This window comes from Sardina pilchardus, chromosome 21 (assembly GCF_963854185.1).
Source record: "Sardina pilchardus chromosome 21, fSarPil1.1, whole genome shotgun sequence".
Taxonomy (NCBI): Eukaryota; Metazoa; Chordata; class Actinopteri; order Clupeiformes; family Clupeidae; genus Sardina; species Sardina pilchardus.
The window spans coordinates 7,765,176-7,789,423 of record NC_085014.1 but is presented as its reverse complement, the minus strand read 5'-3'; the positions used below and the strand labels follow the sequence as shown (position 1 = coordinate 7,789,423).

The following is a 24,248-nucleotide window of genomic DNA, read 5'->3' as shown; positions in this document are numbered from 1 at the left end:
TCATCAATAGCCTTCACTCTTCAAGGGGCCTCTAAAAACACTCCAATGGTTTGTTTGTAAGTTTTTATAATCTGTATGATAATTGCATTAAACCATCAGCTTTCACATGATAACACATGATTTCACATGTTGGCGCGTTAGTATACTTTTTTGAAAGTCATAATAAAGATATTAACAGAATATGATGTTCTTGTGTTACTAAAACAAATCATAGTAAGAGTGATGTTGATAGGCCAATAATACACAGACTTTCCTAGACTTCGGGAGCCCATTCATGACGCACTGTCCACATGTGTGAACTAATTGCAAATAGACCTATAGTAGGCTAGGCCTTACTAGGAAAGCAGGTCTATACTATCTTTCCACATCTTTCCAGGCACATTTATTTTTAGGCTTATAGGCCTACTATATTTCCGTATCTTTTCCCACAGAAATCACGTTAGACTCCCCTCTCCCTACCCACCCACCACAAACACACACGGTGTTTTCTCGTCAAGTTTTTCTCATCAAACAATCAAGAAGGTAGGTTAATATTCTGATAGGCTATGTCTGCAACGAACGCGGAACTTTGAGAGCCACATCTACAATTTTGTTCACGCGACCATCCTTCTGAGTTTTCGGTTCATTCTAGCAAACTAATGCCCGCCCACCCTATTATAAGATAAGCCAATCATGTTTAACCTTGAAGCAAGTCACAACTTGTATTGGTGGGATTGGACATTGTAACTGTCAATTCTAATTTCCCTGACACCTTACATGCAGAGGAACGCTTCCGAATAAGATTTTCTGCCTCCATCTAGACGTGGATATCGGAAGAAGTATAACGTAGCAGCTTGATTGGTTTGTTGCCGTTATTGATTCGGTATGCATAATCTGTTATTCGATTTTGATAGACATTTTGTACTACTTGTGCAGACGTTGTCGTGCGATGTGATACTTAGCTTGCTATGATAGCTTGCTATGTAAATTGTCTGTCAGGTTAGCAGTCTGTAGAATGCTAGATGCAGATCACACATAAGGAAGTACGCTAGCATTCGACCTAGCTGTCATATCTGCATGCAAATCTTTTGACATTTGTTAGGGTCAGGGGTGTTTTGGTTTTGTTAAAACCGCAGAATAGAACAAGTTTTGATTTCACTGCCATTATTTTCCTCCAACCAAAGTCAGCCTGGGTAAGCTGGTTTACGGATCTGTTGACAATAGCAAGTTAGCAATCTGTAGCTAGCCAGCTTTTTAGTGTTTCTGGCTTTACCCTGGCAACTGTTGGTGGAAGACAAGCCGCTGTGAAGCGGACGAAACGTTGGTCAGCTTGGAACCATCAGCGAGAAGCTTCAATGCTTCGAGGCTTGCTTGACAGTGCAGCCATGCTGTGCTAGCAAGCTGCACACCACAGTCTTTCAATGTGAAAGGCAGTATGTGGTCGAATATAAGAAGCTAGCCAAGTATATAATCGTTGCCTGCAGTAAAGTATTGTGCCGTGACACATATCTGGTCAGTTTAGCTGTAACTGATAGCAAGCGAGCTATGAATGATTGAAAAACAATTGATTGAATGCATATTCCTGTTTACTGATGTGACGTGGTGCATTAATCGGCCACCCAGAGGACTTGAGGAACGCTGGTCTGGCAGATAACCTGCAGTTAAGTTTGTTTGCAAAGGTGTTTTACAACCAAGCGTGTCGTATTTATGCTGGGATTTAAACCGGGATGTTAATTTGTAATGGGAATTTGAAGTAGCTAACATTTTAGGCTGTGCTGTCCAAGGTAGGTCCGCTCAAGTACAAGCTAACGTCTGCTTTGTGTGGCTCACACAGGCCACGTCGCTGCTGCTGTGAAGCCTTTCAGGCAGAAGTGTTGGGTTTGTGTGGATGATAGCTAGCTTGGTAAGAAACATACGAATTAGGTAATAGTACCTACTACAAGTTTAAGGAAACTGATGTTTGTCGTCTTCCTCAAACGAGACTTATTCCGTTGGCTAAATGCTGGACGTGGACTATGCCTTATAATTAAGATTGGTAGTCTGATAGCCTAGCTTGCTTGCTAGCTAACGTCAACCGGCCAGCCTGGCGGTCAATACACGGTTCGTGTATGCGAAGTAGCGTCGTATTTCCTACTAATAAAGGGAAGCTATTTATTTATTGAAAACAAAGCAGACTAACGGTCTGAAGATGGTAGGGTTCAGTGCAAATCGCAGAGGAGGCCGTCTGCCGTCCTTCATCTTTATCGCCTTGATGGTGGTTATCGCCATCCTATCTTTCAACTACTGGAGCGTGTCCAACAAACACGGGCGTCTGCTGGACGAGCTGGCCGAGGTACAGACGCAGGTGAAGCGGACGGACGCGGCGCGCAGCCGCCTGGAGAAGCGGAACTCGGAGCTGATGGTGCAGGTGGATACGCACAGGAAGCAGATCGAGCAGAAAGATGGGGACTTCAACGTGATGGAGGGCAAACTCCAGGCTCGGGAAGCCCTGATCAAAAAGTGCACCGATGATAAGGTGAGTCCTCATGATCAGAATGCACCTGTGTCTGTATGATGGAACTTTGATCAACACTTTGGCAAGGTTCCTCACGGTGTACTTCCATGATTTCCTCGTTAAGTATAACCCCCCCTATCTATATTCAATATTCAGTTATTTACGCTGACCCTCTGGCAGTTTTTCTGACAATGAATGATTTACCAAATTCTTTTGGCACGGAACTCTGTCTTATTTGAGAGCAAACTCTATTGTCAGATACCAGATCCCCTTTGTAGTTCCTGTCAACAAAGGCTAGTTACCGGGAAGGCTTAAAAAAAAAGAAAGAAAGAAAAAAAAGCCTCTTTAGTTGCATAAGGAGTTTGCTCTCTGGCACAGGCAAACATTTCCACTGTATCCTGGTCCTGCTGGGCACACCAAAGCAAACTGTAATGTCTCTCCACCCAGAAGTATTATAAAAATGGGTTGCCATAGTGAAGGAGCCACAGTACTGGTTTGTCTACCCAACAGTGTCTACATGTGTCTAAGATTTAGCTTTTTTTTTTTTTTTTTTTATCGGGTTGTGTGTGTGTGTTTGTGTGAGAGGGGGAGATGGAGGGTGTGTGTGGTTGGAAGATTGGCTTTCTTTCTCTCAGGGCTTAATCACCAGCTTGAGGACCCCATTGGATTTCTAATAAAGCAGTTAAGGGGTTGAGCCTAACAGAGCTAGCTAGGCTGAACAGGGAGTCCGTCCCAATCCCTGCTAACAGAGCTAGCTAGGCTGAACAGGGAGTCCGTCCCAATCCCTGCTAACAGAGCTAGCTAGGCTGAATAGGGAGTCCGTCCCAATCCCTGCTAACAAGGCCTTGGCTGCCAATCTGGGCTGTTGTCACTTGCTGCTTGCCCTCTTTGCTCTCTTTCTCTCTCCCTCTCTTTCTCTTACACACACACACACACACACACACATACATACACACACACACCTCTTATTACCTTTCCCTCATATTGAATGAATATCACACACACACACACAGGTTTTCAGGCTGTGAGACTGCCAGCCAACTTTAAGCTAACTGCCACGTCCCAAAATATGTCTCTCTCTGTTTTTCTTTCTTTCTTTCTTTCTGTATCTTGTTCTTTTTGTTCTTCTCATCTCTCCCTCTTCATCCCTTCCTCCTACAGTAGCACCCCTTGTTGCCCCACCCATCTTCCCCTGTCCACTCTACTCACTGGGGCCCTCGTATGGATCACATAGCATGGGAGGGCTGGCCCATGGCGTGTGTGTGTGTGTGTGTGTGTGTGTGTGTGTGTGTGTGTGTGTGTGTGTGTGTGTGTGTGTGTGTGTGTGTGTGTGTGTGTGTGTGTGTGTGTGTGTGTGTGTGTGTGTGTGTGTGTGTGTGTGTGTGTGTGTGTGTGTGTGTGTGTGTGTGTGTGTGTGTGTGTGTGTGTGTGTGTGTGTGTGTGTGTGTGTGTGTGTGTGTGTGTGTGTGTGTGTGTAGAAGGGCACTTGTTTGCTTTCAGGCTTTTCGAGGACCAGCTGTTCCCCCTATAGACTCTTATTGTGTGCTGTGTGTGCGTGTGTGTGGAGCTCATTGGGGCACAGATAATTACCCCCTCGTCTTTCTTAAAGGTTCAGTCCTCCTCTTTAGCATTCCGAGGTGAGTGTGTCTGTGTATGACTGACTGTGCTGTGTTGTGTTTACTGCTTGTGTGGTGGCACACAGGTAGGCGAATGTTAGCAGCCGTGCCATGACCTGCAGCAGTGGTGCACCTTCACTATGGGCGCGCGTCACCAGCGAGACAAGAAGGGCTCCTGTGCTAATGGCCCGCCCTGTAACATGATTGATTGCTCTGTGCTGTCTTTGGGCCAATCAAGAGTGATTATGGAGCTCACAATGTGAGGAGGACTTACCATAATGGGTGAAAGTCAAATATGCCCAGGGGGTCAAATTTGTGTTGTTGCTTCACACACACAGAGGAAGTGGTAGACTAGTAGCTGAGTGGGTGTCAGATGATGTCAGATGGTGTTCTTTTGCCTCCTGTGTGTTCAACGAGAGAATCCAGGAAGACAATTCTGAACACGGCACAAAGGAACAGCCTGTATGAAACTCAGACACACACGGTCAAAGACACACACACACACACACACACACACACACACACACACACACACACACACACAAAGTCTCTCTCTCTGTCCTCTCCTTCACTCTCTCCTTTTTGTTTTGCTTGTTAAAGCAACACTAAAGAGTTTTTTGTACCTTTTAGATAATGTTTCCAAAATCACTTCAGCGGTTCATCAACCCGTAACAGGATGAACGGCACTTCTGCATTCGCTTCCAGGCCCTCTGTCGGCTATAACCGCACTATGTAGGGTTACCAGATCGGCTAGCGGACCTGTCGTTCGATGGAATGAGACATAAGAAAACACAAATTTGACTTCCTTCAATGTTGCAATACATCATACTTTCATAAAATCATGCAACATACTCTCCCTTGTCTGTGGACATCGTTGCAGAGCCAGTCCTGGATAAACAAGTAGCATGTGTGTGACAGAGGAAAAGTGCTTTAGTAGTGTTTCTGTCTTTCTTTCTCTTTTTATCTTCCTCTCTTCTGCTCTGCGGCTTTGTCATTGCTGTTAACCCCTCCACAGTAGACAATGTGGCTCCAAGTTCACTGTGATCAGGTTGTCCTACTTAAGAGATTAAAACAGCCCCATGACTAGAAATGCTGTCAGTCGTCAGTCTGGGCCTCCTCAAAACCTTAACAGAGAACTGTCTGAATCCTCACAGGCATCTCAAGTGTGTATATGTGTGTGTGTGGGGGGGTCTGTGTGTGTGTGTGTGTCTCCAGTGGAGGCTCTGCTGTGTGATATCAGATGTCTGCGAGCTGCAGGGGTCGTGTTGTGTTGAAGTGTGTATGCTGGCTGAGAGCGTGTGTGTGTGTGTGTCTCCTGTCAGCAGCGGGTTGTCCTTTTGAGAGAGTGTGTGTAAAGAGCAGCGGCGTTAGCCTCTCTGGTCTCTGCAATGCCAGAGGGGCTCACCTCTCTCTCTCTTTCTCTCTTTCTCTCTCTCTCTCTCTCTCTCCAATGAAAATTAGTTTTGCCTCATCTTCAGTGTGTCGTCTCTTCTCCTCTTCCCTTCACCTTGTCTACTGTACCTCATTCCCTTTCATCATTTCTCTCTCTCTCTCTCTGTGTCTCTCTCTCTGTGTCTGTGTCTCTCTCTCTCTCTCTCTCTCTCTCTCTCTCTCTCTGACACAAGTGCTTTCAGTCATCACATGCTGCTCTCTCTCACTCTTTCTTCTTCTCTTTCTGTATATTCCGGTCTTCTGTGTGTGTGTGTGTTTGTTTACAGTCTACAGATTGTCCTCTACTTAATGGCATGCTTTAATGCCATTCTGAGGGCCTTGTTTTGTTTCTTGTCGATGGTGTGTGAGTGTGTGTGTGTAGGTTAGTGTTTTGTCTCTTGTGATATCATATTTTGGCCACACCGATGTCTCTCCTTGGATGTGTGTGTGTGTTTAGTTTAGTGTTTTTGTCTCCTTGGATATGGGTCTGTATCTTTGGCTGTGCTGCCCCAGTCTCACTTGAGTGATGTGAAGCACTAGCAGATAGCTGTGGTGTAGGGGGATCTGAGGTGGTAGTGACTCAGTAGTCAAGTGATTTAGCTTTGCGTCTACCTGGCCCACCCCTACACAGTGTTGGAATGGTCTGATCCAGATTTCTTCATGATGTGTGTGTGTGTGTGTGTGTGTGCTTCAGATGTTTTGATCTGCAATCTAATAGTCCTTCCTTCTCTCTCTGCTATTGAGGAGCCAGCTGTGTCTCCGACTCCCCTTGAGGATTTTTGGTGTGAGTGTGTGTGTGCGTGTGTGTGTTGTTTCATGATCATGTTTGTTGCTTCTCTCTGTTCTTCTTGTAGGCATTGAGGAACACACACACACACACACACACACACACACACACACAATGGTTCATACACCCTCTTTCACACTATCATAGAGGCTATGATGTGTGTATTTTGTAGGTTATTATTATATTTTGTGTGTGTGTTTATACTTTGAGAGGGTATCCAGGTACTAGAGTGTCCGTATGCGGTCTCCTCGCCACTGCTTGCTGCAGTCTGGTTGCTGCAGTTGTCTGTGCTGGAGATGTCCTCGTGTGCGTGTGTGTGCAGTGTGTGTGCAGTGTGTGTGCAGTGTCTGTGTGCAGTCTGTATGCAGTCTGTGTGCAGTCTGTGCTGGAGTTGTCCTCTGCTAGATGTTGCAGTGTGCGTTGGTTGTGTGTGTTTATCTCTGTGTGTGTGAGTGAGTGTGCAGTCTGTGCTGGTGTTGTCCTCTGCTAGATGTGTGTCAGTAGAGGTGAGCTGCTGTTACAGACTGTGATGGTGCTGTGTGTGTGTGTGTGTGTGTGTGTGTGTGTGTGTGTGTGTGTGTGTGTGTGTGTGTGTGTGTGTGTGTGTGTGTGTGTGTGTGTGTGTGTGTGTGTGTGTGTGTGTGTGTGTGTGTGTGTTAGTGCCTTGGTGAAGGTGTGCTGCATTGTTGTAGCTGGGCCTATAAAAAGAGCAGTGGAGAGAGCTGTTTTAAGACCCAAGGCCAGCCAGGTAATATGGGCATCGTGACTACTTGTGGAAGCCCAAGGTTGTGTGTGTGTGTGGACTTTGGAGTAGAGCCACACTATGAAGACAATAAGGGAAGGAAACAAGAGCTCCAGCTTTTGAAGAGAGAGAGAGAGAGACACACACACACACACACACACACACACACACACACACACACACACACACACACACACTGCTGTGTAGATAGATAGATAGATACTTTATTGATCCCAGAGGGGAAATTCAAGGTGTGCGCGCGTGCGTGCGCGCTTAGCTCCATCAGACCCAGTGCTGTGTGTGTGCACGTTTACCTCCATCAGACCCAGTGCTGTGTGTGTGTGTGTGTGTGTGTGTGTGTGTGTGTGTGTGCGCGCGTTTGCTGTTCCGTCCTCTCCACCCTCCTCCAGCACAGCCAGTACTGCACAGTAGATTTGCCCTTTGTGTCTCAATGAATACAAGTTGCAGTGCAGTTCAGTGCCTTGGCAGAGGTGTGTGTGTGTGTGTGTGTGTGTGTGTTTGTGAGAGAGAGAGAGAGAGAGCGAGAGAGAAAGAGTAAGAGCAAGAGAGGACTTGAGTGAAGGAATAATTGAAAGAGAGAGAGTGCAAGAGAAAAGAAAAGGAGAGGGGGAGTGAGAGAAAGAGAGAGAGTGCAAGACAAAAGGCCGAGCGAGGGAAACGTGGTCAGTGTGACTAGAAAGTCAATACGGCTCAGTGCTCAGTGTGTGTCCTAATGGGACCAGTGCTCAGTGTGTGTCCTAATGGGACCGGTGCTCAGTGTGTGTCCTAATGGGACCAGTGCTGTGTGTCCTAATGGGACCAGTGCTCTGTGTGTGTCCTAATGGGACCAGTGCTCAGTGTGTCCTAATGGGACCAGTGCTCAGTGTGTGGTGTCCTAATGGGACCAGTGCTCAGTGTGTGTCCTAATGGGACCAGTGCTCAGTGTGTCCTAATGGGACCAGTGCTCAGTGTGTCCTAATGGGACCAGTGCTCAGTGTGTGTCCTAATGGGACCAGTGTGTCCTAATGGGACCAGTGCTCAGTGTGTCCTAATGGGACCAGTGCTCAGTGTGTGTCCTAATGGGACCAGTGCTCAGTGTGTCCTAATGGGACCAGTGCTCAGTGTGTGTCCTAATGGGACCAGTGTGTCCTAATGGGACCAGTGCTCAGTGTGTCCTAATGGGACCAGTGCTCAGTGTGTGTCCTAATGGGACCAGTGTGTCCTAATGGGACCAGTGCTCAGTGTGTCCTAATGGGACCGCTGGGCAGTGTGTTGGGATTCCACTCAAGCGTCCAGAGTTGTGAGAGTGTGTGAGAGCACAGCAAATTTCATACAGGCCTCTGATGTGACACACACACACACACACACACACGGTTGGCCAGTCCATGCTGCAGCGGGCAGACTGAGCTCCTATGGGAGGCTGACATTACTGGGCCCTCCAAAGGCATGTTATGAAGTATTGAGGCCTCTACGCAGTCCTACCTGCTGGGATGGAGGGACTAGTAGCGCCTCCCATGAGATAAACAAGCAGGTTTAGATTGGACTTCACGTCTCCAGATATAAACTGTTTGTAAAACAAACAGATAAAATCTCCACACAGATGAAAAATGTTTGTGAGTTGAAAGTTGACTGTATAGATAAGCTAACCGTTTTTTTTTTTGTCCCTCCCCTCTAGATGAAGCTCCAGAATGATGTCACTACCCAAAGCGCGGAGATCCAGCGGGTGAAAGGTAAGCCTGCAGTGCCGCCAGCAGAGGGCGATATTTCACTTTCTCATTGGCTGAAGGAATCGGCATCAGAACCAGCTTTATTGGCCAGGTTTGCGTAAACAAACCAGGAACTCGACTGGTTCATTTTTACTCTCAAAGTGCAACACTCAAACAAATAAAACATAAAAGAATTACCAACAGAACAGTAATAATAGAATGGAGGGCAGTAGAATAAGGCTAAGTTTAAGAATAAATGCAGTATGTACTTTTGACTGATTAGAGAACACTTCACATAGTTCTACTGATGTTGATGTTGACCTTAATGGCAAGTGATTGGGTCACTGGTCTGCTCTGGTCTTTCTAACCTACTGTACGTAGTATTGACTAGTCAGAAATGAGCTGAAGTGTGTTACGGGGGGAATATAGAGGGGGTGGTTGTTTTGTTGAGGTTGTGCATTGACACACACACATGCATGCACTGCATACCTACTGTATGTACAGTGTGTGTGTGTGTGTGTGTGTTGTGTTATGTCCTTTTGTTATTCTTATGGTGAGTGTGTGTGTGTGTGTGCATTTGTGTGTATATTTTGTGTATGCATGTGTTTTTCATGCTTTTCAAGTGTCTACTGAGAAGCATAACATTTACGTGTGTGTGTGTGTGTGTGTGTGTGTGTGTGTGTGTGTGTGTGTGTGTGTGTGTGTGTGTGTGTGTGTGTGTGTGTGTGTGTGTGTGTGTGTGTGTGTGTGTGTGTGTGTGTGTGTGTGTGTGTGTGTGTGTGTGTGTGTGTGTGTGTGTGTGTGTGTGTGTGTGTGTGTGTGTGTGTGTGTACAGAGCAGCTGAAGGAGCTCCGTCAGGAGTTCCTGAAGCAGGAGGATCAGCTGCGAGAGGTGAAGAAGAACAGCACCACCCTGGAGAGGAAGCTGGAGTACGAGAGGTGAGAACCCGTCAGGATGCGCTGTCTGTCTGTCTGTCTGTCTGTCTGTGCTGTGTTGTCGTGGAGACGGAATGCCTGCAGTCAGAGCCAGGTTGAGCTGCACGTTTTACTCAGCCTGACGGTTCTAAGTGGCGTCGTGTGAACGGGGTCTAAGTGGCCCTGACTGGCAGCTACAGTAAGAGGAGTCAGCACAGCACCTGCCCGCCAAGCTGCTGTCGTCTGAAGGGCTAAAGAGTCGTCCCGTCTGAAGGGCTAAAGAGTCGTCCCGTCTGAAGGGCTAAAGAGTCGCCCGTCTAAAGAGTCGTCCCGTCTAAAGAGTCGTCCCGTCTAAAGGCCTAAAGAGTCGTCCCGTCTGAAGGGCTAAAGAGTCGTCCCGTCTAAAGGCCTAAAGAGTCGTCCCGTCTGAAGGGCTAAAGAGTCGTCCCGTCTAAAGGCCTAAAGAGTCGTCCCGTCTGAAGGGCTAAAGAGTCGCCCGTCTAAAGAGTCGTCCCGTCTAAAGAGTCGTCCCGTCTAAAGGCCTAAAGAGTCGCCCGTCTAAAGAGTCGTCCCGTCTAAAGAGTCGTCCCGTCTAAAGAGTCGTCCCGTCTAAAGAGTCGTCCCGTCTAAAGAGTCGTCCGGTCTGAAGGCCTAAAGAGTCGCCCGTCTAAAGTGGTGGGGCCCAGTGGTGGGAGATGGACGACCAGTGGTGGGAGATGGACGACAGGCATATTGAGATCCGTGCCACTTAAAGCTGCTGTGTGTTACACGGCTGCCTGGACGGGGCCTGACGGCGCTACACTGCAGTCTAGCTCAGCAGCGTGCCTGCTGTGTGTGTGTGTGTGAAGGGGGTTTTGCCTGCTGCTGTGTGTGTGTGTGAGGAGGTTTTGTCTGCTGCTGTGTGTGTGTATGAGGGGGTTTGTCTGCTGGTCTCCAGCACCACAATGTCCACCTGTGTTTCTGCCACCAGCTTTCCTCTTTAAGATGGAATTGCAGTATGAGTGCAAGTATTGAATACATTACTATCAGGATGTGTGACCTTGTCGTCAGAGCCTGATGACCTACTGAGGCTCACAGTAAGTGATCACGTCACTGACAACACTGCAGCAGTGATGGCTCTTTTAGTTTGGGCACTGGAGTCAGTATGTCAAACTCCAACTGTGTGTGTGTGTATAGTGTGTGTGTGTGTGTGTGTGTGGATCGCATTGCTGGGTTTTCGTGCCCTTATGTGTCCGAGACTCTGCAGTGTTGCTGACTGTGCTACTCTGCCACGGTGTGTGGCTGCTACCATACAGTGATAACCTTGCTACCATCACACTGCTGCCCTGTGTGTGTGTGTGTGTGTGTGTGTGTGTGGCCGCTACCCTACAATGATAACCTTGCTACCATCACACTGCTGCCCTGTGTGTGTCCTCATCAAACCTTGTGTGTGAGGGTAGCCTGTGTGTGTGTGTGTGTGTGTGTGTGTGTGTGTGTGTGTGTGTGTGTGTGTGTGTGTGTGTGTGTGTGTGTGTGTGTGTGTGTGTGTGTGTGTGTGTGTGTGTGTGTGTGTGTGTGTGTGTGTGTGTGTGTGTGTGTGTGTGTGTGTGTGTGTGTGTGTGTATCATTGTCAAACTGGATGTTCAAGTAAGGTTATCCCCTGCGTGTGTATGTGTCCTTTACCTTGCTGTGTTAGCTGTACCAGTAAAGGTAATATCTGTGTGTGTGTGTGTGTGTGTGTCCTCTACCTTGCTGTGTTAGCTGTACCAGTAAAGGTAATATCTCTCTGTGTGTGTGTGTGTATCCTCTACCTTGCTGTGTTAGCTGTACCAGTAAAGGTAATATCTGTGTGTGTGTGTGTGTGTGTGTCTTGTAGCCTGCAGTGTGGCCGGCAGATTGCCCAGCTGAAGGAGGAGTATGAAGAGGCCAAGCGAGCCCTGGAGGTGCAGGCAGCAGAGCTGAGAAAGGTACACACACACACACACACACACACACACACACACACACACACACACACACACACACACACACACACACACACACACACACACACACACACACACACACACACACACACACACACACACACACACACACACACACACACACACACACACACACACACACGCGCACACACACACACACACACACACACATGCACACACATGCACACACACACACACACACACACACACACACACACACAAACACACTTCAGTTTGAAACTTCCCCCTTCTCTCTCAATCACTTCCTCTCTCTCTCTCTCTCTCTCTCTCTCTCTCTCTCTCTCCTTCTCAAGTCATCTTTATGGTCAAATCTGTACAAGAACTATAGAGGATTGAAAATGTGTTTCTCTCAGCAACAGGACCCAACAGTTGTAATCATGTTAATGTTCATTATTATAATGTCTGTCTCTGTTCTATCTGAGTGTCTGAATCTCTCTGTCTGTCTGTCTGTCTGTCTGTCTGTCTGTCTGTCTGTCTGTCTGTCTCTCTCTCTCTCTCTCTCTCTCTCTCTCTCTCTCTCTCTCTCTCTCTCTCTCTCTCTCTCTCTCTCTCTCTCTCTCTCTCTCTCTCTCTCTCTCTCTGTGTGTGTAGTCGCTGGAGAGCCAGCGGGCGGCGGTGGTAGCAGGTGTGGGGGCAGCAGAGGGGGGTACGGAAGGACAGGCGGGAGGAGAGCGCCACACACAGGCCACCAAGCAGAAGGACGCCGCAGACCTCAAAGGTACCTGGAGATCAACACACACACACACACACACACACACACACACACACACACACACACAGACTCAAACTCTCTCTCACACACACTCAAACGTTCACACTCACGCTCACACTCAATCTCTCTCTCTCACACACACACACACACACACACACACACTGAAGAGCTTGGCTGAGCCCTTTCCCTTGTGTTCCAATGGTTCTGTTGCTTGCTCTCCGTTGAATAGCGCCACTGAAAAAGGAACATCCAAAGCCTGACATCTAAAATAAAAAAACAGACATCGATATCTGCCTCTGTTTAGGCTTCCTCTCCGTCCTGGGTGCAGTGGAGGGGACATGCCACGTTAACCCTGTCTGTCTCTCTGTCTGTCTGTCTGTCTGTCTCTCTGTCTGTCTGTCTGTCTGTCTGTCTGCCATCTGCGCTGGCACAGATGAGATGGGCAAGCTTGGCAGCGATGCGGGCATGCCTGGCATCGAGGACAGCGAAGTGGGCAAAATGGAAGAAGTGCAGTTTGGTGAGGGCTCGTGTTTCTTACACACACACACACACACACACACACACACACACACACACACACACACACACACAGAAACACAAACTCTCTCTCTCTCTCTCTCTTAAACACACACACACAGAGGAGTGTTACTGTAGAGAGCTGAGGAAATTATTAATCAAACTTAAGATATGATCACCTTGATATGATCCAAGGTGAGAACATTACTCAGCTTAGTGGTTGCAGATATAAGACTGATTAATATATTGATTATTGGTAAACAATAACAACAAACATGACAACAGCATCACGTGTAGTACAGTAAAGCCAGCTGATTAACTTATTGTTGTGAGTGGCTTTGTTTACCAATAATCAATAACAGCAAACATTGCAACAGCATTAAGTGTAGTGTAAATTGTAAAGTACTGCCAGCTGATTAATATATTGATTATTAGTAAACAAAGCCACTCGACAATAACAACAAACATGACAACAGCATCATGTGTAGTGTAAAGTACAGGCAGCTGATTAACATACTGGTTATTGGTAAACAAAACCACTCACAACAATAACAATAAACATGACAACAGCATCACGTGTAGTGTAAAGTAAAGTACGCTAGTGATGGCAATAACAGTAGTGTTGAAGCGCAGCACGGTGTCCTCCATCAGTCACATTTCAGCAGCTAACTCCTCCTCTTCCTCCTCCTCTTCCTCTTCCTCCTCCACCTCCTCCTCTTCCTCCTCCACCTCCTCCTCCTCCTCCTCCTCCTCCCTCAGGCCTGAAGAAGCCGGCCATCACCCAGAAGCAGGCGGAGGACCGGGGGGGCATGGGGGCCGGAGCGGGCCCTGGGCCGATGCCCGGTGCTGGGGCTGGTGCTGGTGCGGGCGCCGGGGTGGTGGAGGGTGCCGGCGTGGGCATCTCTCTGGACCGGCCCGAGCTGCCCCGGGACGGACCTGTGGGCATGGAGGCACGCGGGGTCCTGATGCAGCAGCAGCAGCTGGCGCCACAAGCCCAGGCGGAGCGGCCCATTCTAGCCCAAGGGGACCGACCCATTCTGGCGCAGGGGGACCGACCCATTCTGGCGCAGGGGGACCGACCCATTCTGGCGCAGGGGGACCGACCCATACTGTTCGACGAGGACAACAAAGTCAGGGTGCAGGCCGACGAGCTGGGGGAGCAGAGGAGACAGCTCAGAGGTGACCGCACACACACACACACACACACATACACACACAAGCACACACAAGCACACACACACTCACAGACATGTACGTTCACACACACACACCTACACAGAAGCACTCGCGCACACACACACACACACACACACACACACACACACACATGTACACACAAGCACACGCACGCACACACACACACACACACACACACAAGCACATGCATACACACACACACACACTTCTGTCTAGTCAGATGGACTGATGACCTTAATCAGTGTGTAATTGCTTGTGCTGTTGGTAGCCAGCAGTGATGTAGCCCTGTACTGCACTGTGCAATCACAGGGGATTCCATCTGATGGCTGTGCCAACTCTAGCATCACTCTACAGGCCTATTTCAGCTGAAATGCAGGCACTGAAGCAGCTACATGTAGATCTAGTCGTCTGGTATGCATTTGCCTCTGACTCCACTGAGGAGCCTGTTAGATGGGAGCACTCAGGCTTTAGATCTCTGTGCTACAGTAGAACAGCACACAGGCTCCAGATCTCTGTGCTACAGTAGAACACCACACAGGCTCCAGATCTCTGTGCCATATTAGAGCACACAGGCTCCAGATCTCTGTGCTGCAGTATAACACCACACAAGCTCCAGATCTCTGTGTCATAAGAGCACAGGCTCCAGATCTCTGTGTCGTAAGAGCACTCATGGTCCAGATGTGGATCAGAACAAAAGCAGGTGGTCACACGATCACTTCAACTCAACACCACAGGCCAGGTAACCTCTCTGCAGCACACCTGCGTCAGGAAATAGGCCTGCTTTTGCTCTGATGGTCGTGTGTCGATATCTGACCTTGAGCTGCTTCGTGCTGCTGAGCAAGGTTGAGTGTGTAGGGGTTATATTTCTGTACACGGAGGGGAGTTAGTGTGTGTGTGTGACTGTGTGTGTGTGTGTGTGTGTGTGGTAAGAACATTGCTGTCTTTGGCGTCTCCTCGGCAGTAGCCTGTCTTTCCATTTCTAAACGCTTCTTTACTTCTCCACCTCCCAACACTCATGGAGCAAATGCAGACCGATATGGCAAGCCTTTTTAACATGTGAGAGCTAGTCTGAGTATGTGTTAAGCCAGTTCAAACACATGATCCGCGACGAGACGAGCTGCAACATTCTAAAAACCAGCAACTTTCTGCAACAATGTGTTCTAAAACTGGGGCGTTCAGACCACTGCAACGACATTAAAACGGCAACAATGTTACCATAACAGTCTAGGCGTGAGGGCAAGATAGAAGTTTTCAGCCAATGTCACAATAGCTCTGAGCAAAAGTGTTCTAAAACTCTGCAAATAAGATTTGACGTGTTGAATGTTTAGCGACGGCTTGAAACTGCTTGCAACGGCTTGCAACTTTTGATTCACACCGCCGCAACTGCTCTCCGCAACCGTCTCAGACCGTCGCAAATCTTCCGTTTGAACTGGCCTTTACAGTCCCTAGTTAAATTATTCCCAGTCAGCATCTGCATTTCAGGTATTCCCAATGACCCTATGGTTATTGAAGCATCAACATGAGTTTGAAGTATTTGTTTTGGGTAAAAGGGTTGTGTTGCTTAAAAGGAAATAAAAGATGTATGCGTATTGGATTTGGCAATCAGCCCAACATGTGTACATGTATGTCAAAATGAAGATGTTTATATTGGTAATGTTCATTCTGGATAGTCATATTTATCCATGAAATGTTAAACTCGCTTGCCATAGGCTGCAGCAGGAGGAGAAGCATTTAGTGGCTTTTTAAATTTTTTCCTTCATTGTTCTTTCTTCCTTTTACTCCTCCTTTCTTTTTTCCATTCCTGGCCCTTCTCTTTTCTCTATCCTTCTCTCAACACCCCATCCTCTCTCCGCTCTCTACTCTTCCGTCCCATCTGACTCGCTTCATCTTTTTATTTATTCTTTTTACCCTCTCTTGTTCTCCCCCCCCCCCCCCCCCCCCCTCTGTTCCATCCCTCCCTCCCTCCCTCCCTCCCTCTGTCCTCGGTAGCTGGCTCTGTGTTCTTACGTTCTCTCGGTGATTAATCATTTTCTCCCAAATGGCATGAACAGGCTGCCGGGGAGTTTTCCTTCCCTCTGCGTTCTTTTCTATCAGTCCTTCTTCTGTTGTAAATGTGAAATGTGTTCTTTTCTATCAGTCCTTCTTCTGTTGTAAATGTGAAATGTGTTCTTTTCTATCAGTCCTTCTTCTGTTGTACATGTGAAATGTGTTCTCTGTGAAATGTGCAGTTGAAGATATCTGAGATGGTCCTTTTGAGATAGTGGTGTGGTTTTTGAAAGAGGAGAGAGGAAGATTCAGCCTACTGAATTTAATTAAGTCAGCTTTGACTCATCAGCCTCAATGTGCAATCAACACGAATATTTATACTTGTTTGTCTTGGATTGAGTGTGTACACTGCGAGTGCCCTGTTTGATAAGATGTGCCCCCCTCTCTCCATCTCTCTCCCTTTATTTAATATCTGTCTATCTATCTACAGTATGCCTCTCTCTCTCTCTCTCTCTCTCTCTCTCTCTCTCTCTCTCTCTCTCTCTCTCTCTCTCTCTCTCTCTCTCTCTCTCCCATCTCTCTGCCTTTATTTATATATCTGTCTATCTATTCCTCTCTCTCTCTCTCAAATTCAAATTCAATTTCAAAAGCTTTATTGACATGACGAATGCTTGTATTGTCAAAGCATGTACACAATTTCAATACAACAAATGTTGATTTGAATATTAATAATAACAATAATAATGATGATGATAATAATTATAAAAATAAGAAGAAAATTAAATGGGAAAAAAATAAGACGAATAATGAGCCTAGTGTTAGAGGTGTGATGGTGTTGTGTGTTGTGTGTGTGTGTGTGTGTGTGTGTGTGTGTGTGTGTGTGTGTGTGTGTGTGTGTGTGTGTGTGTGTGTGTGTGTGTGTCTCAGCTCCTGACGTAGCGCATGGGAAGATGCTGGAGGCGAAGGCCAACCCTGCCCAGGTGCTGCCCAACCCCATGGAGCCGCGCCGCGCCAGGGACCCCGCGCCCGCCGAGCCCCCACGCCACCGCCAGAGTGAGTGCCCGCATGCCCGCGCAGTGGGGGGGGGTCGAGGGGCTTGGGATGGGTGGGGGGGTGGGGGGGTCATTTATGAGGTTTTGGAAAGGGCTTCAGTGGTGCTTTCCTGGCCCAAACACACTGTCTCTGTGTCTCACAGTGCAATGTGAGCTAATTAATCATGGACGTTACGTTAGTGGGACTGTTGATTTGGTTGGTTGGTTTTGACTTTGTTTTGAGATTGTTGGCCCGCTGTTCAGTGTTCACTCACATGGGAAGGGTGTGTGTGTGTGTGTGTGTGGGCTGTCACAAGAGCCATTGTGATGTGCCATGGAGCCAAACAGGTCCTGAAATACTGATACCATCATCGTGTGTGTGTGTGTGTGTGTGTGTGTGTGTGTGTGTGTGTGTGCGTGCGCGTGTATGTTTGCGTGCGTGACTGCGTGTGCATTTGTGTGTTTGTGTCATCATGGCTTGATGCTCAGTTGCATGTAATGTAGTCTCTTAAATAATCCCAAAAATGACTAGACACTAGTCAGGTCATTAGGTAGGTTTTATAGGCCTTGAGTGCATGTGAAATCTGATTTGTTGATAAAACATGAATATGAACAAAGCTTTGATAAGCATCCAGTGCACTACCACAGAGGCTCAGGTTAATTTCATTATCTGGCATCTATGAAGCATGATCATCTTCAGTTGTGTATGAGTGAAGGACCTGCAATTGTCACAAGTCAAATTATAAAAACAAAAGGGTTTCTGGGTGTTACTCTTGCGCACACACACACACACACACACACACACAGACACACACACACACACACACCTCTCATCCCTTCTCAACGCAGCATCTTGGGTCCAGCATACTATTACTACTGTTACTACTGCACCTTCAAAACGGGTCATTGAGGTAAACCAGTGAGAGGTCAGAGGTCAGATGTCCTTGACAGTGTGTGTGTGAGTTGTAGGGAGCATGTCCATGCTGGAGAGGGAGGGCGTTTAAGGATGGAGGAGCATGTAAAAGGCATGTCTGTGTGAGGGCGAGGGATGTAGTTAAGGGTGGGGGAGAGGGAGGGGGGTGGGGGGGAGGGCGTTTAAGGATGGAGGAGCACGTAAAGGGCATGTCTGTGTGAGGGCGAGGGGTGTAGTTAAGGGTGGGGGGTCTCTGCTCTCCAATCAAAGACTGATATCTTGAGCTCTTAATGACCTCTGCTGCCTGGCTTTAGCTCCGCCTCCTGCTGTGCTCTCTGTACCCCTGCTCTTCCTCCTGCTCTCCTTCCTCCTAATCATCATCATCCTCCACCACCACCTCCTCCTCTTCCTCCTGCTCTCCTTCCTCCTAATCATCATCATCCTCCACCACCACCTCCTCCTCTTCCTCCTGCTCTCCTTCCTCTTAATCATCATCATCATCCTCCACCACCTCTTCCTCTTCCTCCTGTTTTTCATCCTTTTAATCATCATCCTCCACCACCACCTCCTCTTCCTCCTGCTCTTCTTCCTCCTAATCATCATCATCCTCCACCACCACCTCCTCCTCCTCTTCTCCTGCTCTCCTTCCTCTTAATCATCATCCTCCACCTCCTCCTCTCACTCCTGCTCTCCTTCCTCCTAATCATCATCATCATCCTCCACCACCTCCTCCTCTTCCTCCTGTTTTTCATCCTTTTAATCATCATCCTCCACCACCACCACCACCTCCTCCTTTTCCTCCACCACCACCTCCTCTTCCTCTTGCTCTTCTTCCTATTCCTCCTCCTCCTCCACCTCCTCTTCATCCTCCTCCTCCTCCTCCTCCTCCTCCTCCTCCTGCCATGTTGTGCATTAGGGGAGTCACGAATCTCCAAATCTTTGCTTCACATAAATTTTTCGATTTTTAAGTCATGATTCGATTCTCAAGCTTTATTTTGAGGGGCTTTTATTTTGATGCTATGAACTTCACTCTGGTTAGTTCCCACCGATAGCTACTAAACAGAACATATGGACATAAACAATAAACACAGAATGATTATTTGAGCACTCACTCTCCAAAGACACACAAGGTTAGTGTGTATTTAATATTGCACTGCTAATGTGTGTTTTTTTGAAGCATGATTGAACCACAAAATGTTTCCACACTGGTGATTTCAGAGAAGCGGGCGGGGGGGTGTATGGGGGGTTCGGTTGATGTGCAACAGGCTGCAGGGGGCAGTGTTGGTGTTTTGGTCCTCTTGGCATGCTTGCCGGATGTGACTTTAGGGGCGCGGATATATCCTCGACGTTCCAGATTGCGTTGTCATTTCGGTCGATATTCGACTTACAATGGAGATCGTGACACCCCCAACTGCTCATCCCTTCTTCCTTCTCCTCATCCTGCTACACTCTGTATCCCTCCTTCTTTTCTCTCCTCCTGCTATATACTCTGTATCCCTCTCTTTTCTCTCCTCCTGCTATGCTCTATATCCTCCTTCTTTTTCCTCCTGCGATGTTCTGTATCCCTCCTTTTCTTTCCTCCTCCTGCCATGCTCTTTATCCCTCCTTCTTTTCTCCCTCATCCTTCTTTGTAGTCTTATTCTCTCCTCTTGCACGACACAACCTCTTCATCAGCCTCTGCCATCTTCAGTTTTCTTTCTTTCTTTCTTTTTCTCTCCTTTCTATATTTTCTCTCTCTCTCTCTCTCTCTCTCTCTCTCTCTCTCTCTCTCTCTCTCTCTCTCCCTCTTCCTCTTCCTTCATCTCCTCTAGTGCTGTGTGTTCCTCTCTGGTCCTCCTGCATCTTCACTCCATTGTGTTTCCTCTAGTCTTTCAGTCAGTCTCGTGCACCTCCCCACCCCATCTACACCTCCTCTGCTCCCCCGTGCACCTCCTCTGCTCCCCCGTGCACCTCCCCACCCCATCTACACCTCCTCTGCTCCCCCGTGCACCTCCCCACCCCATCTACACCTCCTCTGCTCCCCCGTGCACCTCCCCACCCCATCTACACCTCCTCTGCTCCCCCGTGCACCTCCCCACCCCATCTACACATCCCCACCCCATCTACACCTCCTCTGCTCCCCAGTGCACCTCCCCACCCCATCTACACCTCTGTTCCCCCGTGCACCTCCCCACCCCATCTGCACCTCCTCTGCCTTCTCTTCTCTCCTCCTTTTTTGAGAAGAAAAGATTCCCATCCACCAACGTCCTCCTCCTGCTCCCCCATCCCTCCCTCTCTCTCTCTCTCTCTTTCCTCCTCTGCTATCCTCCTGTCTTTCTTCTCCTCCATTTCATCATGCGTTCTCTCCTCTATCCTCTCCTACCCTCTACAGCTCGCCATCTTCCTCCTCCTCTTCCTCCTCTTCCTCGACCTACGTCCTCTCTGCATGCTACTTCCTCATCTGTTCGTGTTCTCTCCGTTCCGCTCCTTCTCTCCTTCTCCATTTCTCTCCTTTTGCTCTCTCTCTCTCTCTCTGTCTGTCCTCCCTGTCCTCTCTCTCTCTCTCCTTCTCCATTTCTCTCTCTCTCCTTCTCCATTTTTCTCTCTCTCTCTCTCTCTCTCCGTCTGTCCTCCCTGTCTCTCTCTCTCTCTCCATTTCTCTCTCTCTCTCTCTCTCTCTCTCTCCATTTCTCTCTCTCTCTCTCCTTCTCCATTTCTCTCTCTCTCTCTCCCTCTCTCTCTCTCTCTCTCTCTCTCTCTCTGTCTGTCCCTCCTATCCTGACGGGGCCCTTCTCTGCCTCTGCAGGCCGCTTCTTTGATGAGAACGAGTCCCCCGTAGATCCGCAGCACGGCTCTAAGCTGGCGGACTACAACGGGGACGACGGCAACGTGGGCGAGTACGAGGCCGACAAGCAGGCCGAGCTCGCCTACAATGAGGAGGAGGATGGTGATGGTGGGGAGGAAGACGTCCAAGGTGAGCCCCGGACCACCACGGAGGGGGGCGGGGGGGGTTGGGTTGCTGTGAGAAGCAGTGTCTCTCTCCAAGGGGATTTTTTTTTGCCTCAAGTTTTCTCCAGTCCGTCCCAGTCCCACCCCAACCCCACCCCACCCTCCCTCCGGTCCCCCCCCCCCCCCCCCCCCCCCTGCTGCCACCGCTGTTGCTGATGGTGCTGTCCGCACTGCACGGAGTAGAGCACTCTGCGTTCACACACACTACCCACACCGAGCATCCTCATGGAGGGATGAACCTCTCTTTCCATTTGGCATTGTGTGCGTGTGTGTGCGTGTGTGTGCGTGTGTGTGTGTGTGTGTGTGTGTAGAGGTTTCCACTCCATCCACATATCCCCGGGGGTCCAGTGAGTGGCCCTCTTGTGAGTAGCTAGCTGCATGCGTGGATGGGCTCCACTCTGCTTGCTGTGTGAGCCATCAGCTTCTGCACACCTGCTCTCAGGGGGCATCCTCTGCACCGTGCTCATTGGTTCATATGGTGTCTGTGCGCATGCAAGAGAGTAGGAAACTCAATTAGTGTATTGTGTGTGTGTGTGTGTGTGTGTTTAAGCTACTTTCTCAGCCATCAGCTTGCCCTAGGACCGTGTTCAGCCCATCTAGTGGTGTTGTACTGATGTCTAGCGTGTTGTGTTTGTTGTTGTTGTGTTGTTGTGTTTGTTGTTGTTGTTGTTGTCTGTGCCAGTCATGAGCCACCTCTCCCATCCTCAGCTTCCTTATTCTATTGATGTTCTCTCATAGCTGTAAAATACTGCACTGAACTGTTCACTGTTCAATACAGGTCACCATTCCACTGTGTGTGTGTATGTGTGTGTGTGTGTGTGTGTGTGTGTGTGTGTGTGTGCGCGTATACTCAATACACACATAGTTTAAATCCTGAGAGAAAGAGTCTCTGCTCACCTCCTCCTCTCTGTCTCCTAGATGATGAGGATCGAGACTTGCCTGGTGACCGAGGGGTGGACTACGGCAAGCGCCATCAGGCCAACGAGATCCTGTAAGCGGCTCTTGGGATGTCTGCTACGAGCTCACACTGCTCGAGAAACGGAAGAGAACGAAACCCCCGACAACATGGCCTCGAGATTCACAAGCGGCTTTTTTTGATCTAATGAATTCGAGGTGCCATCTTTAGACATTTGATGCATACAGTATACCAGGGTCATGGACAAGTTGACGTTTTTTCTGAGGAGGTGGAAAATGAATGGGGGGAGGGGGGGGGGGGGGGAGTTAGAGTTTACTATTGAACTATGGAAGGAGAAATGGCCTGCTGTTGGCTCTGATCATGGCATCAGAAATGTGAGTAACTTATTGCCCTTTTTACTTTTTGTCCATCTCCCTAAATAGGTATGATCCCAAAGTGGTAATGATGACGTACTGTGCAAATGTGTGTGTATATATGCGAATAATATGTACATGGGGAAATGTTCTTTTTATGTTTACAAACAAGATTTAGTTTGTTTTTGTTTTATTATTATTTTTTGTTTCTCTTGATGGGTGTGAAGGGGCGTTTTCTATGAAGAATTTCAGTTAAATAATGTCAGAGGAACTGATGGAGGGAGCGCTTACATGGACCTGAGCTTTGGAATACTGACCTGGAACAACCCATTTTGTCAACATCTCCACGGTTACCGTGCTCACAATGAGGATTCAGCGATTCCATTTTTCTATGTTACTGTTCCTTAGAATCTTGGAATAGAAGTGTTTTTCACATTCTGGAACTGCACTCCAAGGACTTCTACCTGATTCTTTGTGCCTGCTGGGACCTCATTGTTGATTGCCATGAAGGAGGATTAAGTAGGAACTGTACAGACGAGGAGAAGAACCCAACGATGGTCCTGGACGACCATAGCTTCTTCCTCCTCCTCCTCCACATGGTCTGTGTCCTGAGGTGTACGCCTCGCTCCAGACCGTTGTTGCATGCAAGTATATGGTAGGCTTGGGCATCAAGCCACTAGAATATGTCAAACTAGCAATACATACACACCTAAGTACAGTTTTGAAGGGCAGACTTTATTTTCGCGGTAACAGCAGCTGAAGTCTGCACAGATGAGCATGGCCGTATATATTTGACAAAAACGCACCTTTTAGGTATTCAGAGTTTTCTTCCTCGTCATGTAGATTATGGGAGATGCGTATGAATGAACTGTGGGGTAGGGTGGGCTGGGCTGGGCTGGGGACAGAGAACAGGTGATCAAGGTCCAGATGAAGGAGAGGAGGGTTGGCAACCTGAATGTACTCAGCTGTTGTAAAAGTTGATTCATTTCTAGACATGAAGCCCTGAACTACATGGGGGGAGGGGGTTTGTAGGCAATTAAACAGCTGTGCAATGTAGTTTCTAATGGTCAGCTTAGTAGAGTAAGACTATGTGCTCCACCTTTTCCACAGACTCTTATTAGGTTACGACGGCCAGCGATATCACTGTGAAAGGACCGTAAAAAAGGCTCATTGACATACATTTGACAAATCTGCTCGGTGGCAAACATGGTCTACTTCCCCAAAACATATTAAATGATCATCATCATCATCGTCATCATTAAAACAATAATAAATATTTCCCATTTTGACCGTGTCAATCATTAAATTGGGTGTGAATATGTGCGCAGCATAGGTTTTTGTTATAGAGCATGGTATCGTGTGGATATGACAATATTGTCGTTTTTAATTGCATATTATTACGCCAGGCTTTTTGAATCGTGTGTGTGTGTGTGTGTGTGTGTGTGTGTGTGTGTGTGTGTGTGTGTGTGTGTGTGTGTGTGTGTGTGTGTGTGTGTGTGTGTGTGTGTGTGTGTGTGTGTGTGTGTGTGTGTGTGTGTGTGTGTGTGTGTGTGTGTGTGTGTGTGTGTGTGTGTGTGTGTGTGCGTCCGTCCGTCCAAGATGCAGCAAATCTCAGAAATGCAATTAGTTGTCATTCATGTAAGAAACTGTTTGAACTAATTATGCAATGTGTACCAATGATGTAGGCTAGCAAATCAGTACACTATTGGAAAAGATTACATTGTTGGTTTAATGTAATCTTCCAGAAGCCAATAATATAATAACTCACTGATAGACAGTAATACCTTTTCCACTTCACTCAAACAGGCAGCACAGAAGAAAGAACAGCATTGGACTTCATTCCCCAACCACCTACGGTTGGCTATTCATGGGTTTCATCAGGTCCCTTACCACAGGTGTATAAAGTCGAGCGCCTAGATTATGAATGCAAACTGCCTGGTGCTTGATTATGTGTGGAAAGGGACCTGATGAAACCCATGAAT

At 47.9% G+C, this 24,248-nt stretch overlaps 1 protein-coding gene across 3 annotated transcripts; it reads left to right on the top strand.

The window, feature by feature from the left end:
- Positions 1 to 786: 786 nt before the first annotated feature.
- On the top strand, positions 787 to 23,542 carry golm2 (golgi membrane protein 2). Of its 3 annotated transcripts, XM_062524382.1 has the most exons (10): positions 787 to 2,494; positions 8,725 to 8,779; positions 9,591 to 9,693; positions 11,525 to 11,615; positions 12,246 to 12,372; positions 12,800 to 12,883; positions 13,642 to 14,061; positions 16,993 to 17,118; positions 20,795 to 20,962; positions 21,916 to 23,542. In XM_062524382.1, exons 1-10 carry the CDS (start codon positions 2,168 to 2,170, stop codon positions 21,990 to 21,992), a joined length of 1,578 nt encoding a protein of 525 aa, XP_062380366.1. In that variant the 5' UTR covers positions 787 to 2,167; the 3' UTR covers positions 21,993 to 23,542. The 3 variants fall into 3 exon arrangements, with proteins under 3 accessions (XP_062380366.1, XP_062380367.1, XP_062380368.1); XM_062524383.1 differs by lacking the exon at positions 20,795 to 20,962; XM_062524384.1 differs by lacking the exons at positions 16,993 to 17,118; positions 20,795 to 20,962.
- Positions 23,543 to 24,248: the final 706 nt, after the last annotated feature.